At 33.6% G+C, this 16,327-nt stretch overlaps 1 protein-coding gene across 1 annotated transcript in view; it reads right to left on the reverse strand.

Moving 5' to 3' along the window:
- The window catches only part of OTOGL (otogelin like), a 194,616-nt gene that overhangs the window by 69,535 nt on the left and 108,754 nt on the right, over nucleotides 1-16,327 (reverse strand). The window contains exons 29-31 of the mRNA XM_031940155.1: nucleotides 8,889-9,056; nucleotides 6,636-6,914; nucleotides 216-333 (exon numbers count right to left, since the gene is read on the reverse strand). Of these exons, the coding sequence (XP_031796015.1) occupies nucleotides 216-333; nucleotides 6,636-6,914; nucleotides 8,889-9,056 (565 nt within the window). The remainder of the gene's footprint in view (nucleotides 1-215; nucleotides 334-6,635; nucleotides 6,915-8,888; nucleotides 9,057-16,327) is intronic.

A 16,327-nucleotide genomic window follows, 5' to 3' on the forward strand; every position in this document is an offset into this window, starting at 1 on the left:
AAAATCCAATAACCTCTTTTCAGGAATATTGTAACAGATATTCTTCTATTAGGTCAGGCTAGATGTTCTCTAATTTTTCTTCAAGAGCTTAAGATCCTAATTTTTCTTATATCCAATATTTAAAGGAGCATTTTTGAGCACTAAAAATAATATTTACTGAGGTTGCAATTTATGTATCACATAAATTCCCCATTGAACTAGAAAATACTACTCACGGTGGAAGAAATTTACATGCAAGTGCATCAGGATCACTACAAGTTTTAAAACATGGAGTAGCACATGGTTCATATCGCCACTCACACATCCTTCTATAAGGTACTGCTGCTGGAATTTCTAGGAAAGAAAGAGACAAAAACAAAAATGTTAACCTGTATATTTTAAAGAATTTATACCTTGAAAAAATGATAGTGAAAGTATGAAGGATAATTCTAGAGTCTTGAAAGTCCTTGGATATCAAATCTTTGGAATTTAAAAGCATAGAGATAAAGGATATTAAGTTTGGTTATGTATGCCAGGAGTTGTCATTTCTAGAAGATTGTTTCTTTCTTTTGAGTATATTGCTGAGATTTATATTACAGGTTGTCCTGAGTAGTTTTGTAGTAATAAAAGATTTTCATGTTGAATGCTTATTCATCCATTGCCTGTTATCCAAAAACTACATTTGATATCAGTTTTTACTGTCTGATAGCACATTTTCTCTTGATGAAAGTGGAAACCTTCAACAGATAATCATAAGTGAATACTATTACAATTTCAAGTAAGACTGGTTAGCAACTGAATTTGTCTTCTCCTAAAATCTTATTAATATCTAAGCTAAAGATTTCTGCTTTGTGACCTATTCAAGAATTTTAAGACAGAAAACTAGTTTCTTGGAATTCATATGCTGTGTAAGTTTCTTCTTTCAAACAAAAATTAGAAGTCTCTGAATTGTTGTTTTCGCTAGTTTGGAACACCGTAACATAATGGGAAAATTCTTTCCTTCCAATAAGAAACTCTCTTTACCAATATTTGAGGTACTCTTCCTTCAATATATAATCCTCAAGAGTTACCCAGGGTACTGGGATAAAATAACTTGTATAAAGTTATACATATAATACATGTTATATATGTAGGGCTTAAATTTAAATTTTCCTGGTTTTGAGCCAGCTCTCTGTCTCCTTGTCTAGTCTGTCATGCTGCCTCTCTTGAGCAAAAAATTTGCCATCAAACTCCAGGCCAGCTAGTGATAAGCCTCTCCTGGCTTAGATAGACTGGTTCTCAGAAAGAAGATAGTCTATTGACAATACTATAAGTGAGTCATGTATATGTTGTCTCCCATCTTCCCTATCCTTTTAGAAAACAGGTCTTTTTTGAGGGGAAGACTGCTTCATATTTATTTCAATACCCCCAATATCTAGCAAAGTGTGTGGCATAGAGTATGCCCTTAATAAATTGTTGGTGTTTTGTTATGGGCCAGAATTCTGAAACAAGGAATCTAACAAGACGTTCTACTAACTTAACACCTACTAACTACTGTTCTACTAATATTGATGAGACAATGGTTATCTAGTTTAGCATGGTGATAAATAGTTCTCTAAGTTCAGTATGATTGATTTAATCTTACAACAAATAATGGTTTCCTAGTGATGTAATGATTGGTTTATACTCAGTGTAGAGCATATAAGCTGGGACTCAGACTAAGAGTCAAATTCATTCAGAGCCAAAGAAGACAGAGGACTGGAGGCGGGAGCTAAAGCTCTGGGAACCAAGGAGAAAGATTCATTCCATCTTCATCAGCTTTGTGGTGGCTGGCCTGGCCTCCTTCACTTCTCCACTGAAACCAAGATTGCAGAAGGCCTCTAAGAAAGCTAGCCCAGGCCCCAGGCAAGGAGCAGGATGCTGCTGCTGCTATCAAAGCATGGAGCACCCTTCTGGGACAAGACAGAGGGGAAGCCTTCATGAAAATAGAGCAAGGTCCAAATGAACCCTCATTTGTCTCCTTGCCTGGGACCTGGGCTAGCTTTCTTAGAGGCCTTCTGCAATCTTGGTTTCAGTGGAGAAGTGAAGGAGGCCAGGCCAGCCACCACAAAGCTGATGAAGATGGAATGAATCTTTCTCCTTGGTTCCGGGATCTCCATTGAAGGAGATAATAAAGGATTTGGACTTTAACATCTGGCTATTCTCATGGTAACATCTCTACTGAAATGAAGCCTGGTCCAGACACCTCCAGGAAAACCAAACGAGAACATTACAGTGTTTCCATACACTAAAATAAGATCAAAATGGGTTCATGATCTAGACATATAGAATGATTTACCTCTCAGACCTGTGGAGGAGGAGGAAGGAATTTGTGACCAAAGAAGAACTAGAGGTCATTATTGATCACAAAATAGAAAATTTTGATTATATTAAGTTAAAAAGCTTTTGTACAAATAAAATTAATGTGGACAGGATTGCCAGTTGTTTTGATTATACCTTTATAACATCAATCATGGCACCTAGGTGAGAGAGTAGACAGAATGCCAGGTCTGGAATTAGGAAAATTATCTTCTTGAGTTCAAATCCAACCTCAGACAGTTACTAGCTGGCTCATTCTGAGCAAGTTATGAAACCCTATTTGCCTCAGTTTCTGCTGGAATTCATGGGAGCCACCTGACAGTGGCTGCTGGAGATCCAATCCAGAATGAAACCCCTCTTATGAGAGGATGATACAAGGACACTGAGAGGCAGTTGCTGTTCTCTGACTGAGAGGTTGTTGCATTGTCTGACCTCTCTCTTCTTCCCTCTGTCTCTATTATCTCATTCCTAATCTGCAGCACCTGTCAGCAAAGGCTGCCTTGCAGCTCCTTCAGATGTTATGATTCTCAGCTGTGGAGGCTCTCAGAGAATTGGCCTGTCCCTTAACAATTCCCTGTTTTTTGGTTTTGGCTGTTATTTTCCCCCCACAGCATGGTCCTCACACTGAAGAATGCAAGCAGCACTATCACTTCCGGGTGGTTGTAGCAGGTGTTAATAGAGGCAAACTTTCAAAGGGAGAAAAGAACTATAGTCAGAACAGGCATTTAAGTCTCTCATCAGTCTCCTGGTTTGGCCCTTTGATGTATTGGCCCATTTAATTACCCCAACTAAAGTCTTACCAGGGCTCTTCTTCCTTAACTCTGGAAGGATCCTTCTCACAAACAGATCTGGTTCTTCTTGTAATTCTTGCCCTACATTGGGTGCCATATCTTGGAATACATGGGAGCCACCTGACAGTGTGGCTTCTGGAGATCCAACCCAAAATGGAGCTCCTCTTATGAGAGGATGATACAAGGATATAGATTCAGTAACTAAAACCTCATGTTCGATCATTGGGATAGGAACTGGACCTATGATTTCATTGTTATAAAGAATTTCTAGATAAGGAACTTTTTCTACCAATGTTGGTTGATATCAGCTTTTCTTTTTCTTGTTCTAAAAACTTCCTGGAGCACTAAGGAAGTGACTTATCTGGAGTATCATAGCTAATATTTGTTAGAAGATAGACTTCAGATCTCACATATGTAAGATACCTAAACTTTCTTCTTATTTTCTTTTTAATTTATGAAATAAAATAAGCATTTACATAACATAGTACAATAAAAAGGTGTGTTAAGGGACAGATCAATTCTCTGAGAGCCTCCACAGCTATGGATCATAACATCTGAAGGAGTTGCCGAGCAACCTTTGCTGACACAGGTGTTGCAGACTAGGAATGAGATAAATTGGAAGCTAAAGAGAGGAGAGCAGATTATTCCAGACATAAGTGACAACCAGTGCAAAAACATGGTAATGATTTGCCATGTTTGAGGAGCTGCCACTAAATGACTGCAGCTGGAGTAAGTGGAAAAGTGAAGAACCTACAAAGTTTGGAAGTCTAGAATGGTAGGAAGGGGCCAGATTATGAAAGCTAAAAATATCTATATTAGTCTTCCATCAAAAGGATAATGAATCACTTGGATAACTTCTTCTAGTTCTTTCAACATTTCACGATTACCTACTCAACATTTGGTCAGATATCTCTCTGCTACAGCTCCCAGTTGATTCATAATAAATACACTTCATTTTCCAATTCATTTCTTGAATGAAAATATTAACATCACTTCTCATACATGTCATTACTGGTCTTCAGCTAATATTATACCATTTAGATACTTTTTGTAACTATTGTACATTTATTAATTGACCCTTGAGTCATCTTTAACTTTTATTCTTCACAGACTGTAATGGGTCAGGAAGGTATGTAATCAAGAGACTGTTCTGCTCCAAAAAAAAAAAAAAAAAAAAAATGTGCCTTTTGTTTCAGGATATGGGTCATTTAAAGTCCTGTCCTCTCTTGATTCTATTCAGTTCTGGACCTGGTTCATTGTTCAGCTGCAATGTCTATTCAAGGTGTCTGTGCTGATAGATTAACTCAACAGGCTATCAATTCATCAGTATATATACATAAGACACATTCTTCATCTTTTTTTTTTCCTGTTTAGGCTGTTGGACTCCTTTGAGTGGACTCCTTATTATGGAGACTGCTGTGGTTCATGTTAGGTATAAAGAGCCCAATGTCTTCTTCACACAGAAGAATATAGAATACCTCACCATACAACATGGTAGACCAGGAAAGTCCTGGCTATAAAGAAAGAAGATATAATATTAGATTCTTTCTCTGTCAATGACCAGTGCTGTGACTTGAATTAACCTTATTGTCAATGTTCTCATCTTTAAAGTGAGGGTTTTGGACATTATGATATCTAAGTTTTCTTCCTTCTGAATTCTTGGGTAGGCATCTTTCAGGATGATACAGAATTTAGGGGGGAGCTTACATCTAAAAGTTTCATTTGTGATTCAGAATCAGAAAAGCATGAAATATTTTCTGTGGCACCTGCTAAGAAATTGGAAATAGTTTTTGACATGTGGAGAAAATTAGTTGGAGAATAACTAATAAGGTTGTATTTTGCTCTATCAAGTCAAATGCGTTTTTAAAAAAAATCAATTAACATTAATTGCCTTGGGCTTTTGTTTCCTTGTGATGATTGAGTTAATTACTGTGAAAATGTGGTCTCCTGCAGAAAACCAATTGTGAAACTCTATCTATTCTCTTCTCATGTTATCATTAAAGACGCTTTTAATATGTGTGCAAATCATTCTGTTTTCTAAAGATGAAAAAGTAGGTGTATAGATCACAAGTTGCCAATATTTTCTGGATTATCTTTTTTACATTCAGGATTTCCGTCCTAATAATTTGTTTTCTTTTCCAACTTCCAATTTATTATGGATGCCTCCCTTCTCCCCTTTTCAGGATAGGATATCTCCAATCTAATGTAAGGAAGTAGTGACGAGGAAGTGAACAGAACTTTTAGATTGTCTACTATCAGAATGGCATCATGCCTACTCATATAAAGGACATAGATTTGAGAGGAAGTCCACCATTGCTGTATATAGAAATCAGCATAATGGGGGACAATCCTATAGCAATCTTTACAAAGCTGTGGGACCATACTTTATACAATCAGTCAGTCATGAGGGTCTCTGATGACCTCAGAAACAGGTAAGCTTGATACAAATACTTACCAGAAATTTCTCTGAAGCCCTGGGAATTAGGAGAGACTGGCAGTAGCAAATGCAAAGATAGTATGTTGCAACTCACTTTACATTTTAATCCTCTATTTTCCTCATATGCAAAGGCACTTATCTTCCAGAGTTGTTGTGAGGATCAAGTAACCCAGGGAAAGTATTTTGCAAAACTTGAAGTACTATATAAATATAAATTATGATGCTAGAAGAAACATATAAACATGAGCACATGAAAGCCTGTCCCTCCTCCATCTGATGCAGAGTCATGTCAACTTAGAAGGCAGAAAATCTAGTGAGGAAAGATCAGATCCAGTATGTTCAGTTGAGTCACTTAAAGGTTTATGACCTAGGAGAGGAATGTCAGGGTGACTGATCAGGTTGATTCTGGATTTTTTATTTTGTTTTGTCTTTATGATGATAGACTTTCAAAGATTACATTAATAACTGTGAATCATAATATTTATATTGCTAGCACTTTAATAAAGTGCTTTATGTAAAAAACCTATAAGCTTCAGTTTCCTAATGCATGAATTGAGGGTGTTAAACTTCATGAACTCGAAGTTTCCTTTCCATCTCCAGATCTAAGTGATTTGGAAATAACAACAACCAACATTTATATAGTGCTTACTATATGCAAGGTACTGTATTAAACACTTTTCAATTGCTATTTCATTTGATTCTCATAACACACCTTGAAAGGTGATATTATTATGCCCATTTTACATATGAGGAAACTGAGGCAAATAGGGGTTAAATAAGGTCCATGCTCATACTGCTAGTAAATACCTGATGGGAGTAAGAGTCAGGAAGATCTGAGTTCCAATCTAGACTCAGACACTGAGTAACTATGGACCTTAAGCAAGTCACTTAACCTTGATTTCCCTTAAGTTTATGATCTATAAAATGGAGATAATAGCATTTACTTCCCAACATTTTTGTGAAAAACAAATAAAATGATCATTGCAAAGTATTTAGCACAGTATCTGGTATGTAGTACATCCTTAATAAATGTTATTGTTGTTATTTAGGTTAGAATTAGCTTAGCATTCTCTAAGGACCTATTAGCATACCTTCCATGATGAAACTACTGGCGTGCTTAAAATCTTCAGAATCATCATATTTGGAGACTTTGACAGTGGAATCAGTGAAGATAATGAAAAAGCCTTTCTTGCTGTGTAATTCAAATGCACTATAACCGGGAATCCAGAGGCCCTGGTGGTGGAAAAACGTGGCATTTCGGCGAAAACCAGAGTTTGCCTCCCATCGTTCCAAGCTGATGGTGTCATCCTCATGGACAAAGAGAAAGTAATTTGGCCTTTCAGCAGATTCTAAGGAAACCAGTGATAAAGCTGTAACACAGAAAGAACAAAGACAATCAACTCTGTTTCTTAAAAAAAAAAAAAAAAATGAAATTGGTAACAATGGACATATAACCAGACTGCTAAACTTATATTTTAACTCTCTCCTACCCCCAAATCACACTGTCATTATAAATAAATATTTTTGTATATAAAGGACATTTTTTTCTTTCTTGGATTTGCTTGGGGTACAGAACTAGCAATGGCATAGCTGGGTCAAAAGGTATGTAGAATTCAGTACTGTTTGATGTAATTTGTAATACAAATTACTTTCCAGAATTCTTATACTTATTCATAGGTCCATCAGTGGCTGCCTCAATGTGCCTCATAGTGCAGTATAATGTAATATATGAAGCATCAAAGGACATGAGTTCAAATCCAAGTTATACTTGAATTAGGCAAATCACTTCATTTCTTGAAGCTTCACTTCACTTATATATAAAATGTAGAAATAGATAGGTTATTGCTGAGGTCTCTAACCACTCCTATAAGAAATGGTAACCCCAAAGACTATAGGAATACTTTTATTGTCACTTTGGAAAGTAGAGGGATTAGTTTTATTGTTAAAATGTCAAGAAGGTCTTGGATAGGTTTTCTTCTATTTTCTGATGGAATTGTCTACCCTTAATAAAGCTAGAAATATCATTAGGTGGGTATGTTCCTTCATACCAAGAACTGTCTTTTTCCTCTTTTTGAATTCCCAGCTCTTAGCATAGAACATGACACACAGTAGATAACTAATATTTATTGACTGACTGATTGATCATTAGAAAAGATACAAGCATAGTTAATGCCTACCCAGACATCAATTAAGATTACTTTTCAATAAAAGATATGTATGTATCACTGCATAAAAGCTGGAGAAAAACTAAATTAAAAGGCAGAAAAAAACAGAGAGAGAGAAGTAATATGATCATTTTTACTGAATTAAAGAAAAAACTCAATTTACCTTTCTATTTTGATACATTCAATCACCAGTATATATACAGAATTTACAGGTACTTTTAAATTATTCTTTGTTTCCCTAATTTATAAGTCATAGATAAAAGAGAAGCCTTTTTCAGTGTCAATTTATGAATTCTTATTTTTATTTCAAAATTATTGTTGCCATTTAAGAAGCCACTTGAAAAAATGAATTGATATGAACCATTAAAAGGGTAACATGATAATGTACTCTTTTGTTTTATTTCATTTTGTTTCATATTGCTTTTCTGTTTTTCTTTTTGCTTATTCTATTTCTTCAAATAAAATAACTTTGGAAGAAAAAAAGAGTATCTCCCTAAAATCAAATATTAAAACTCCACTTTCTGAGAACGGATTGTCTCAATAAAACCTTTGAATCTAAAATATATCTAAATTCCCTCTGTGAATATTCAAGTTTTTATCTTCCAATCATATGCAAATTAATATCTATTTTCTGTTCTTTCATATTAAAAAAAAAAGTTTGAAAACAGTATTTTTCTTCCTGAGAATGCAAAATGTGTCTGGAAAATAAGAAAAATTGTATGAGTATGGTTTATTAGAAAAAAGAATCCACATTAGCTAATATATCTATATGAATTTAAATAAAAAGCATTTAAGTTCTTACAATGTAAATGTTAAAGATGTAAAGATAGAATAAAATAACATTCCACTGGGAAAAAAAAATCCTATTATCTATAGTAGCTAGGAGCAATGCATAGAGCTCTGGGTCTCAAATCAGGAAGATATGAGTTCAGATAGAACCTAAGATATTTACTAATTGTAAATGTGCAAAAGTCACTCTCTGCTTCAGTTTCTTTAATCACAAAATAGGAATAGGAATAGTACCTAGTTGTGAGGATCAAGTGAGACAATATGAAACAATACACATTTGGAAAATGTACACACAGTAGTGTCTAACACAGTAGACGTTTGATGAATGCATTTTTCCTTCAAATTTGTTAATATCCATGTATGACAAAGATTTTTTAAAAACATACTTACATGATTTTTTTTCTCTGAAAAGTCCAGGAGTTATCATAAAACTAAAAAACACAAAATCATGTGGACTAGTTCTTTTTAAAGGGAAGATTTTTCTACTGGTAATATTTGCTCCAAGAACTGTGCCAATGCTTCCATAGCTAGCCAATATATATGGTCCTTCTCCAAGTCCTGGTGAAACAAAGATAAGTCAAAGATGAATTTTCACGGATGGTTTTACTTATTTCTATCATTTTACTAAATGTATTGCTAATGAATTAAAAAAACAGGTAGAATTGGATTTGTATAATAAAGTGTGTTTTAGCTGTGACAAAATAAATTCATTGTTTTAAAAAAAGTTGAACTTTATTCAGAAGATAAAGTGCTCCAAATTGGAGAAAATGGAACTTTTATGTATGGCTTGTTAACTTCTCTGAAATATCTTCTCATCTGTAAAAATGAGAGAATTGTAGAAGATGATATCTAAGCTATCACATGCCTTGATTCTGTAATTCTAGATGTTGCAAGGATATTGTAGATTACATGTTTGATACTTATGGTCTAGAACATTGAGAATTTGAGAAATTTGCCCAGGGACACAAAGCCAGTATGTGTCAGATGGCACTCTTGAAATCAAGTCTTCATGGCTTGGAGATTGGCTCTCTATCCATTATCCCTATAGGTTCTTCTTAAACAGATGCAGTAATGACCAGAGATATGTATATTCAGGCATATTGATAATTTCTAAAAACTTATCTCTCCTTCAAATCTTTGTGAATTTCAGTAAACATATAATTCTAAGTTTACTTATTACACAAAGTAATTCCAAGTACCTCTCCTTCCTCCCATCTAATCCCTTTCCATATTTTGTCTTCTGTAAGATTTTGCCAAGCAGTCCTCTTTGTAGCGGCCAGAAACTGGAAACTGAGTAGATGCCCATCAATTGGAGAATGGCTGAATAAATTGTGGTATAGGAATACTATGGAATATTATTATCCTGTAAGAAATGACCAGCAGGATGATTTCAAAAAGGCCTGGAGAGACTTACACGAACTGATGCTGAGTGAAATGAGCAGGACCAGGAGATCATTATATACTTCTACAACAATACTATATGATGACCAGTTCTGATGGACCTGGCCACCCTCAGCAATGAGATGAACCAAATCAGTTCCAATGGAGCAGTAATGAACTGAACCAGCTACGCCCAGTGAAAGAACTCTGGGAGATGACTAAGAACCATTACATTGAATTCCCAATCCCTATATTTTTGCCCACCTGCATTTTTTATTTCCTTCACAAGCTAATTGTACAATATTTCAGAGTCTGATTCTTTTTGTACAGCAAAATAATGGTTTGGTCATGTATACTTATTGTGTATCTAATTTATACTTTCATATATTTAACATCTACTGGTCATCCTGGCATCTAGGGGAGGGAGTGGGGGGGAAGGAAGGGAAAAATTGGAACAAAAGGTTTGGCAATTGTCAATCCTGTAAAATTACCCATAAATATAACTTGTAAATAAAAGGCTATTAAAAAAAAAAAAAGATTTTGCCAAGGCCTCCTAGTGCATCAAGAGCCATCTCATTCTGATCCACATCTGGATCCATTTCACTTGCATGTCACGGCATCGTTATTGTTATTTGTCCTCTATCAGAACAACAGATAAATAATTATAGACCCCTTGATCACTAATTTCCTTCTTTTCATCTTCAATCCATCCTTAGCCACTAGATCTTTTCATGCCAATTACAAATATACTCAGGCCTCTCTTATGCAGAAAAAGCAAACAACAAAAAATCATTGTATTGGCCCCACTATCCTCTGAATATCATTATAAAAGTTTCTTTTATCCTTCATAACTAAACTCTCTTATTTCCTCAGCTAACCCTTACTTCGCAATCTCTTGTTTGCTAACTCCAAATCTGCTGCTTGGCTAAAAATGTTCTCCCCAGAGCTTCTAATAATCCCTTAAATGCACATTCAAAGGTATTTCTCTCATTTCTCGTTCTACTTGAATATTGTGTACTTCTTGATATTGCTTATCACCCTAACCCTAAATTCTTTGGCTTCTGTGACACTTTCTTCCAGTACAACTTCTTTTTCCTTCTTCACGTCCTTCTCAACCTCATCTATTGTATCCTCTCCCTCAGTAAGACTGGAATTACTCAAAATCTATCCTGACACCATTCTATTCTCTCTATATTCTTTGAATATAGAATTTTAGAATTGGAAGGGACCTTCCATAATAAATCCCTATTCTAAAATATTCTAAAATAAATCCCACCTACAACATACCTAAGAAATGGGCTTGAAAGTACCCCATGATGGGTAACCTTGGAGAAGATCATTTTGCTTTCCTACAGCTCTAAATTTTAATATACTTAACTTAATAAAATAACTTAATTTTTCCTGACATTAATCCTAAATTTACCTTTTTTTAACTTTTGTAACTTTTTATAACTTTTGAAATTTTTTCTTGGTTCTGTTCTCAGAGGTCAAACTATATAACTATATTCTCTCTTTTATGTTAGCCCTTCAAATACTTGAACACATCCTGATATCATGAAACTTCTCCAAGCTAAACTTCTCAAGTTCCTTCAAAAAATCATCATACGATATGGACTGCTTCATTAGACTACTTTTCTCCTCTGGATTCTTGCTAATTTATCAATATTCTTCCTAATCTGTGGTGCCCTGAACTGAACACTACTGCAGGTCTCCAGACACAAAAAAGACTGTCACTTCTTGAGTTACAATCCTAAGAGATATTTTTCAAATGTGTTGCTAAAATCTAGATAAACCATACTGATTGAATTTCCTTAATCAACCTATTTCATGACTTTCAAAATTCAATTTAATTCAATCATAATGTTTATTATGAGCCAGGCACTATGCTAAATAAGGTTAATCTCTCATGACTATTCTGGATAAAGCCTTTTTGCTCTTAGAGATGATAATTCCATTTTCTAGGTTTAAAGGGCAAATAAATAAAAAGTCTATTAAGGTCTTTCAAGGATGGAGCCAAGATGATGGAGTAGAAAAGCACTCAGTTAAGCTCTCCCAAACTTCTCCTTTGAACAAGTTTAAAACACAACATAGAGCAAGTTCTGGAGTGTCAGGGCTTCAAAAAAGTTGAGATTTGAGACATTTTTCTAACCCAAGACAACAGCAGAGGTTAGAAAGAGAGTGATAGAGTAGGCTGGTCAATAGTTCACATGTATAAAACACCAGTGGTGGTGGAAAACGAAGCAGTAGCAGCTTAAGTAGTCCTAAACCAGAGATGATAAAAACATACAAACAAACAAGCAAAAAAAAAAAAAAAAAAAAAAAACCCTGGCAATTAGTCAGAAAGAGATTACAGAATCCTCTTGTTCTTTAACTGAATCCAAGACCATTGCCGATCAATTCTGATGGAAGTGACTATTTTTGGCAATGAGAGGATCCAAATCAGTTCCAATTACTCAGTGATGAACAGAACCAGCTACACTCAGAAAGAACACTGGGAAATGAATGTGAACTGCTTGCATTTTAGTTTTTCTTCCCAGGTTATTTTTATCTTTCTAAATCCAATTTTTCTTGTGCAACAAGAGAACTGTATAAATATGTACGCATATGTTGTATTTAAAAAATACTTTAACATGTTTAACATGTATGAGACTGCCTGCCATCTAGGGGAGGGGTTGAAGGTAAGGAAGGGAAAAGTTGGAACAGAAGTGATTGCAAGGGTCAATGCTGAAAAATTACCATACATATGTTCTGTCAACAAAAAGCTGTAATTTAAAAAAAAAAACTCCATTGCCTAGACTCAGTGAATCATAGTCCAAGGGCAAAAAAGAGCACTTTCAGTTAAAAAGGATTAAAAACAATGAGATGCAATATCACTTGTGACTCTAAGGGATCAGAGACTCTAAAGAACAGTATCTTTCAGTTTCAAAGAAGGACAGGCCCCAAGGAGCAGTATGAATTGCCCAAAAATTTCACAATCAAATATAGAAAAGCAAAAATATCAAATGTACCCTTTTCAGATCTTAATGCAATAAAAATCACATTTGATAAATAGCCATGAAAGCATAAATCAAAAACTAATTGGAAACTAAACAATCTAATCCAAAAGAATAAGTGAGTCAAAGAAAAAAATCATAGAAATCATTAACTTCATTAAATAGAACGACAGCAATGAGACAACACTGCAAAATTTGTGGGATATAGCCAAAGTAGTACTTAAAGGAAATTTTGCATCTCCAAATGTGTGCATCAATAAAAAAGGGAAGTACAGATCCATAAATTGTCTAACCATCTTAAAAAAAACTAGAAAAAGAACAAATTTTAAATCCCCAAATAAGCCCCAAAATGAAAATTCTGAAAATCAGAGTAGAGAATAATAAATTTAAAAGGAAAAAAAAACCTGAATTACTAAATAAAATTAGGAGTAGTTTAAAAGACCAATATTGGTCTTTTAACCAAATTGGTTAATTTAATTTTTAAAAAGAAAAAAAGTCAAAATACCAAGCTCAAAAATGAAAATAGTGACTACATGAATAATGAAGATGAAATTAAAGCAATTATTAGACGTTATTATGCTCAAATATGCCAATAAATCTGACAATCTAAGTGAAATGGATAAGTTTAGGAAAAATATAAACTGCCTAGATTAAGAGAAGAAAAAATAGAATATTTAAATAATTCCATTTTGTTTTTTAAAAATGAACAAACCACAAATGAACTGCTTAAGGAAAAATATCCTCATGGTCAAATAGATTCACCAAATTATTCATTGGTGAATTCTTTCAAATATTTAAGAAACAATTAGCTCCAATACTGTATAAAATATTTGAAAAACTGATAAAAAGAAGTCCTATAAAATTGTTTTAATGACAGAAAGTATGGTGACAAAAAATATGATGCTAATACCTAAACTAGGGAGAAAAAAAAAAACAGAGAAAGAAAACTGTAGACCAATTTTTTAAATGAATATTGATGTAAAAATCATAAATAAAATGCTAGCAAGGAGATCACTTTAACATATCTTACAGATATCTTACACTATGGCCAGGATGGAGGGCTTGAGTCATGAAATCAAAAATCAGGAATGCAAGGTTTAGTCAATATTAGGGAAACTATTCGCATCATTGACCATATCAGTAAAATATATATATATATATATATAATATATTGACAGATACAAAGTATAATACCCATTCCTATTAAAAAACACTAGAAACATAGGAATCAAGGAAGACTTTCTCAAGGTGGTAAATAGTATCTATTTAAAAACCAGAGCAAGCATTATCTGTAATGAGTCTAAACTTAAAGCTTTTCTAATAAAATCAGGAATGAAGCAAGGATGATCATTATTACCACTATTATTCAACATTGTACTAGAAATGCTAACTATAGCAATAAGGCATGTAAAAGAAACTGAAGGAATAAAAATAGGCAACAAGGAAACAAAATTATCATGCTTTGTAAATAATATGATGATGTACTTAGCCCTAGAAAATCAACTATAAACTAGTTGAAATAATTAACCACTTCATCAAAGTTGCAGAATATAAAATAAATCCACATAAATCATCAGAATTTCTACATATTACCAAAAGAACAGGAAGAGATAGAGAAGTTCCATTTAAAACAACTACTGACAATATAAATCTTAGGAGTCTACTTTCCAAGACAATTCCAGAAGTTATATGAACATAATTAGATTTGGGTGAAAACACAAAGAGAGACCTAAAAAATCAGAGAAATCTTAAAGGGCTCATGGGTAGGTTAAGTCAATATAATAAAAATGATAGTGCTACTTAATTTACAATTCCATACCAATTAAACTGACAAAAAATATTTTATAGAGCTAGAAAAACAATAACAAAATTCATCTGGAAGAACAAAAGGTCAAGAATATCAAAGAAATCAATGGAAAAAATGTCAAGTAGTCTAGTAGTTCCATATTTTAAACTAAATTACAAAGTAATCTTCATCAAAGCAGTCTAGTATTGATAACAAATAGAGTGATGGATCAGTGGAATAGACTAACATTCCACATTTTTACTAAGATAAGTGGATATAATGGATAATTGATTTAGAAATAATGGGTGATGTCAATCATAAGTATACTGAAAAAATATGAAAAATTATTCTGGTCACATCAAAAGAGGATTTTATGTCCAAAAAAGAGATAGGGAGATTACAGGAAAATAAAATTGACACTTTTGATCACCTGAAATAAAAAAACTTTTGCATAAACAAACTAATGCAGTCAAAATTAAAAGGCAAGCAGGAAACTGGAGATTTTTTTTTTTTTTTTTGCAATAAGTTTTGCTGATAAAGGTTTGATTTCTCAAATATGTAGGGAATTGAGCCAAATTTATAAAAATAGGAGCTAATCCCCAATGGTCAAATGATATAATTAGTTTTCAGAAGAAAAAATCAAAGCTGATAACTCATATAAACATTCTCTAAATCATTACTAATTAGAGAAATGCAAATGAAAAAATCTCTGTATATATATTTGCATTTTTTTTTTGCTGAGGCAGAATGAAAATAGTTCTGAGGACTATCTAACAATTATCAGAATCACTAACATGACCCACACCAAAAGGAATATACAACTCTGCATACCTTTTGACTGAGCAATACCACTACTAAGTTGCATCTCAAGGACATCAAGGAAAAAATGAAAAGAACCTAAATGTACAAGAATATTAATAACAGTTCTTTTTGTGGTGGCAAAGAATTGGATATCAAGGAGATAATCATCAACTGAGGACTCAATGAACAAGTTATGGTATATATTTCTGATTATAAGACATTATGCTATAAGAAATGACAAGGAATATGATTTCAAAAAAATCCTAAGAAAATATATATGTATTCATGTATATACATGAATATATATACATATTCATGTAAAGTGAGCAGAACCAGAACATTGTACACAATTATAATAATTTTACAACAATTTTGTAAAGAGATCAATTGTGAAAGATTTAGCTATTCTGATCAAGATAATATCTAAGACAATTCCAAAGCATACATATTGAAAAATTCTATCGGGGGCAGAGCCAAGATGGCAGAGAGGACATATACTTCTTTCTGATCTTTTCCTAGGACCCTCAACTAATTAACAAATTCAGCCTTTGAATTCATTCTGGACCAGCAGAATCCATGAATGTTGTTTACAGGAAACACATTTAAAACAGGATGATACATACAGAGTAAAGGTAAAAGACTGGAGCAGAATCTATTATGCTTCAGATGAAGTTAAAAAAAGAAAAAAACAGGGGTAATCATCCTGATCTCAGATCAAGCAAAAGCAAAAATTGATCTAATTAAAAGAGATAAGGAAATTATATCTTGCTAAAGTATATATCTTGCTAAAGGGTAATGAAGGGTAATGATGCTACTGTGGCAGAGCCAAGATGGCAAAGAGGACATATGCTTCTTTCCAAGCTGCTCTA

Source organism: Sarcophilus harrisii, chromosome 5 (genome assembly GCF_902635505.1).
Source record: "Sarcophilus harrisii chromosome 5, mSarHar1.11, whole genome shotgun sequence".
NCBI lineage: Eukaryota > Metazoa > Chordata > Mammalia > Dasyuromorphia > Dasyuridae > Sarcophilus > Sarcophilus harrisii.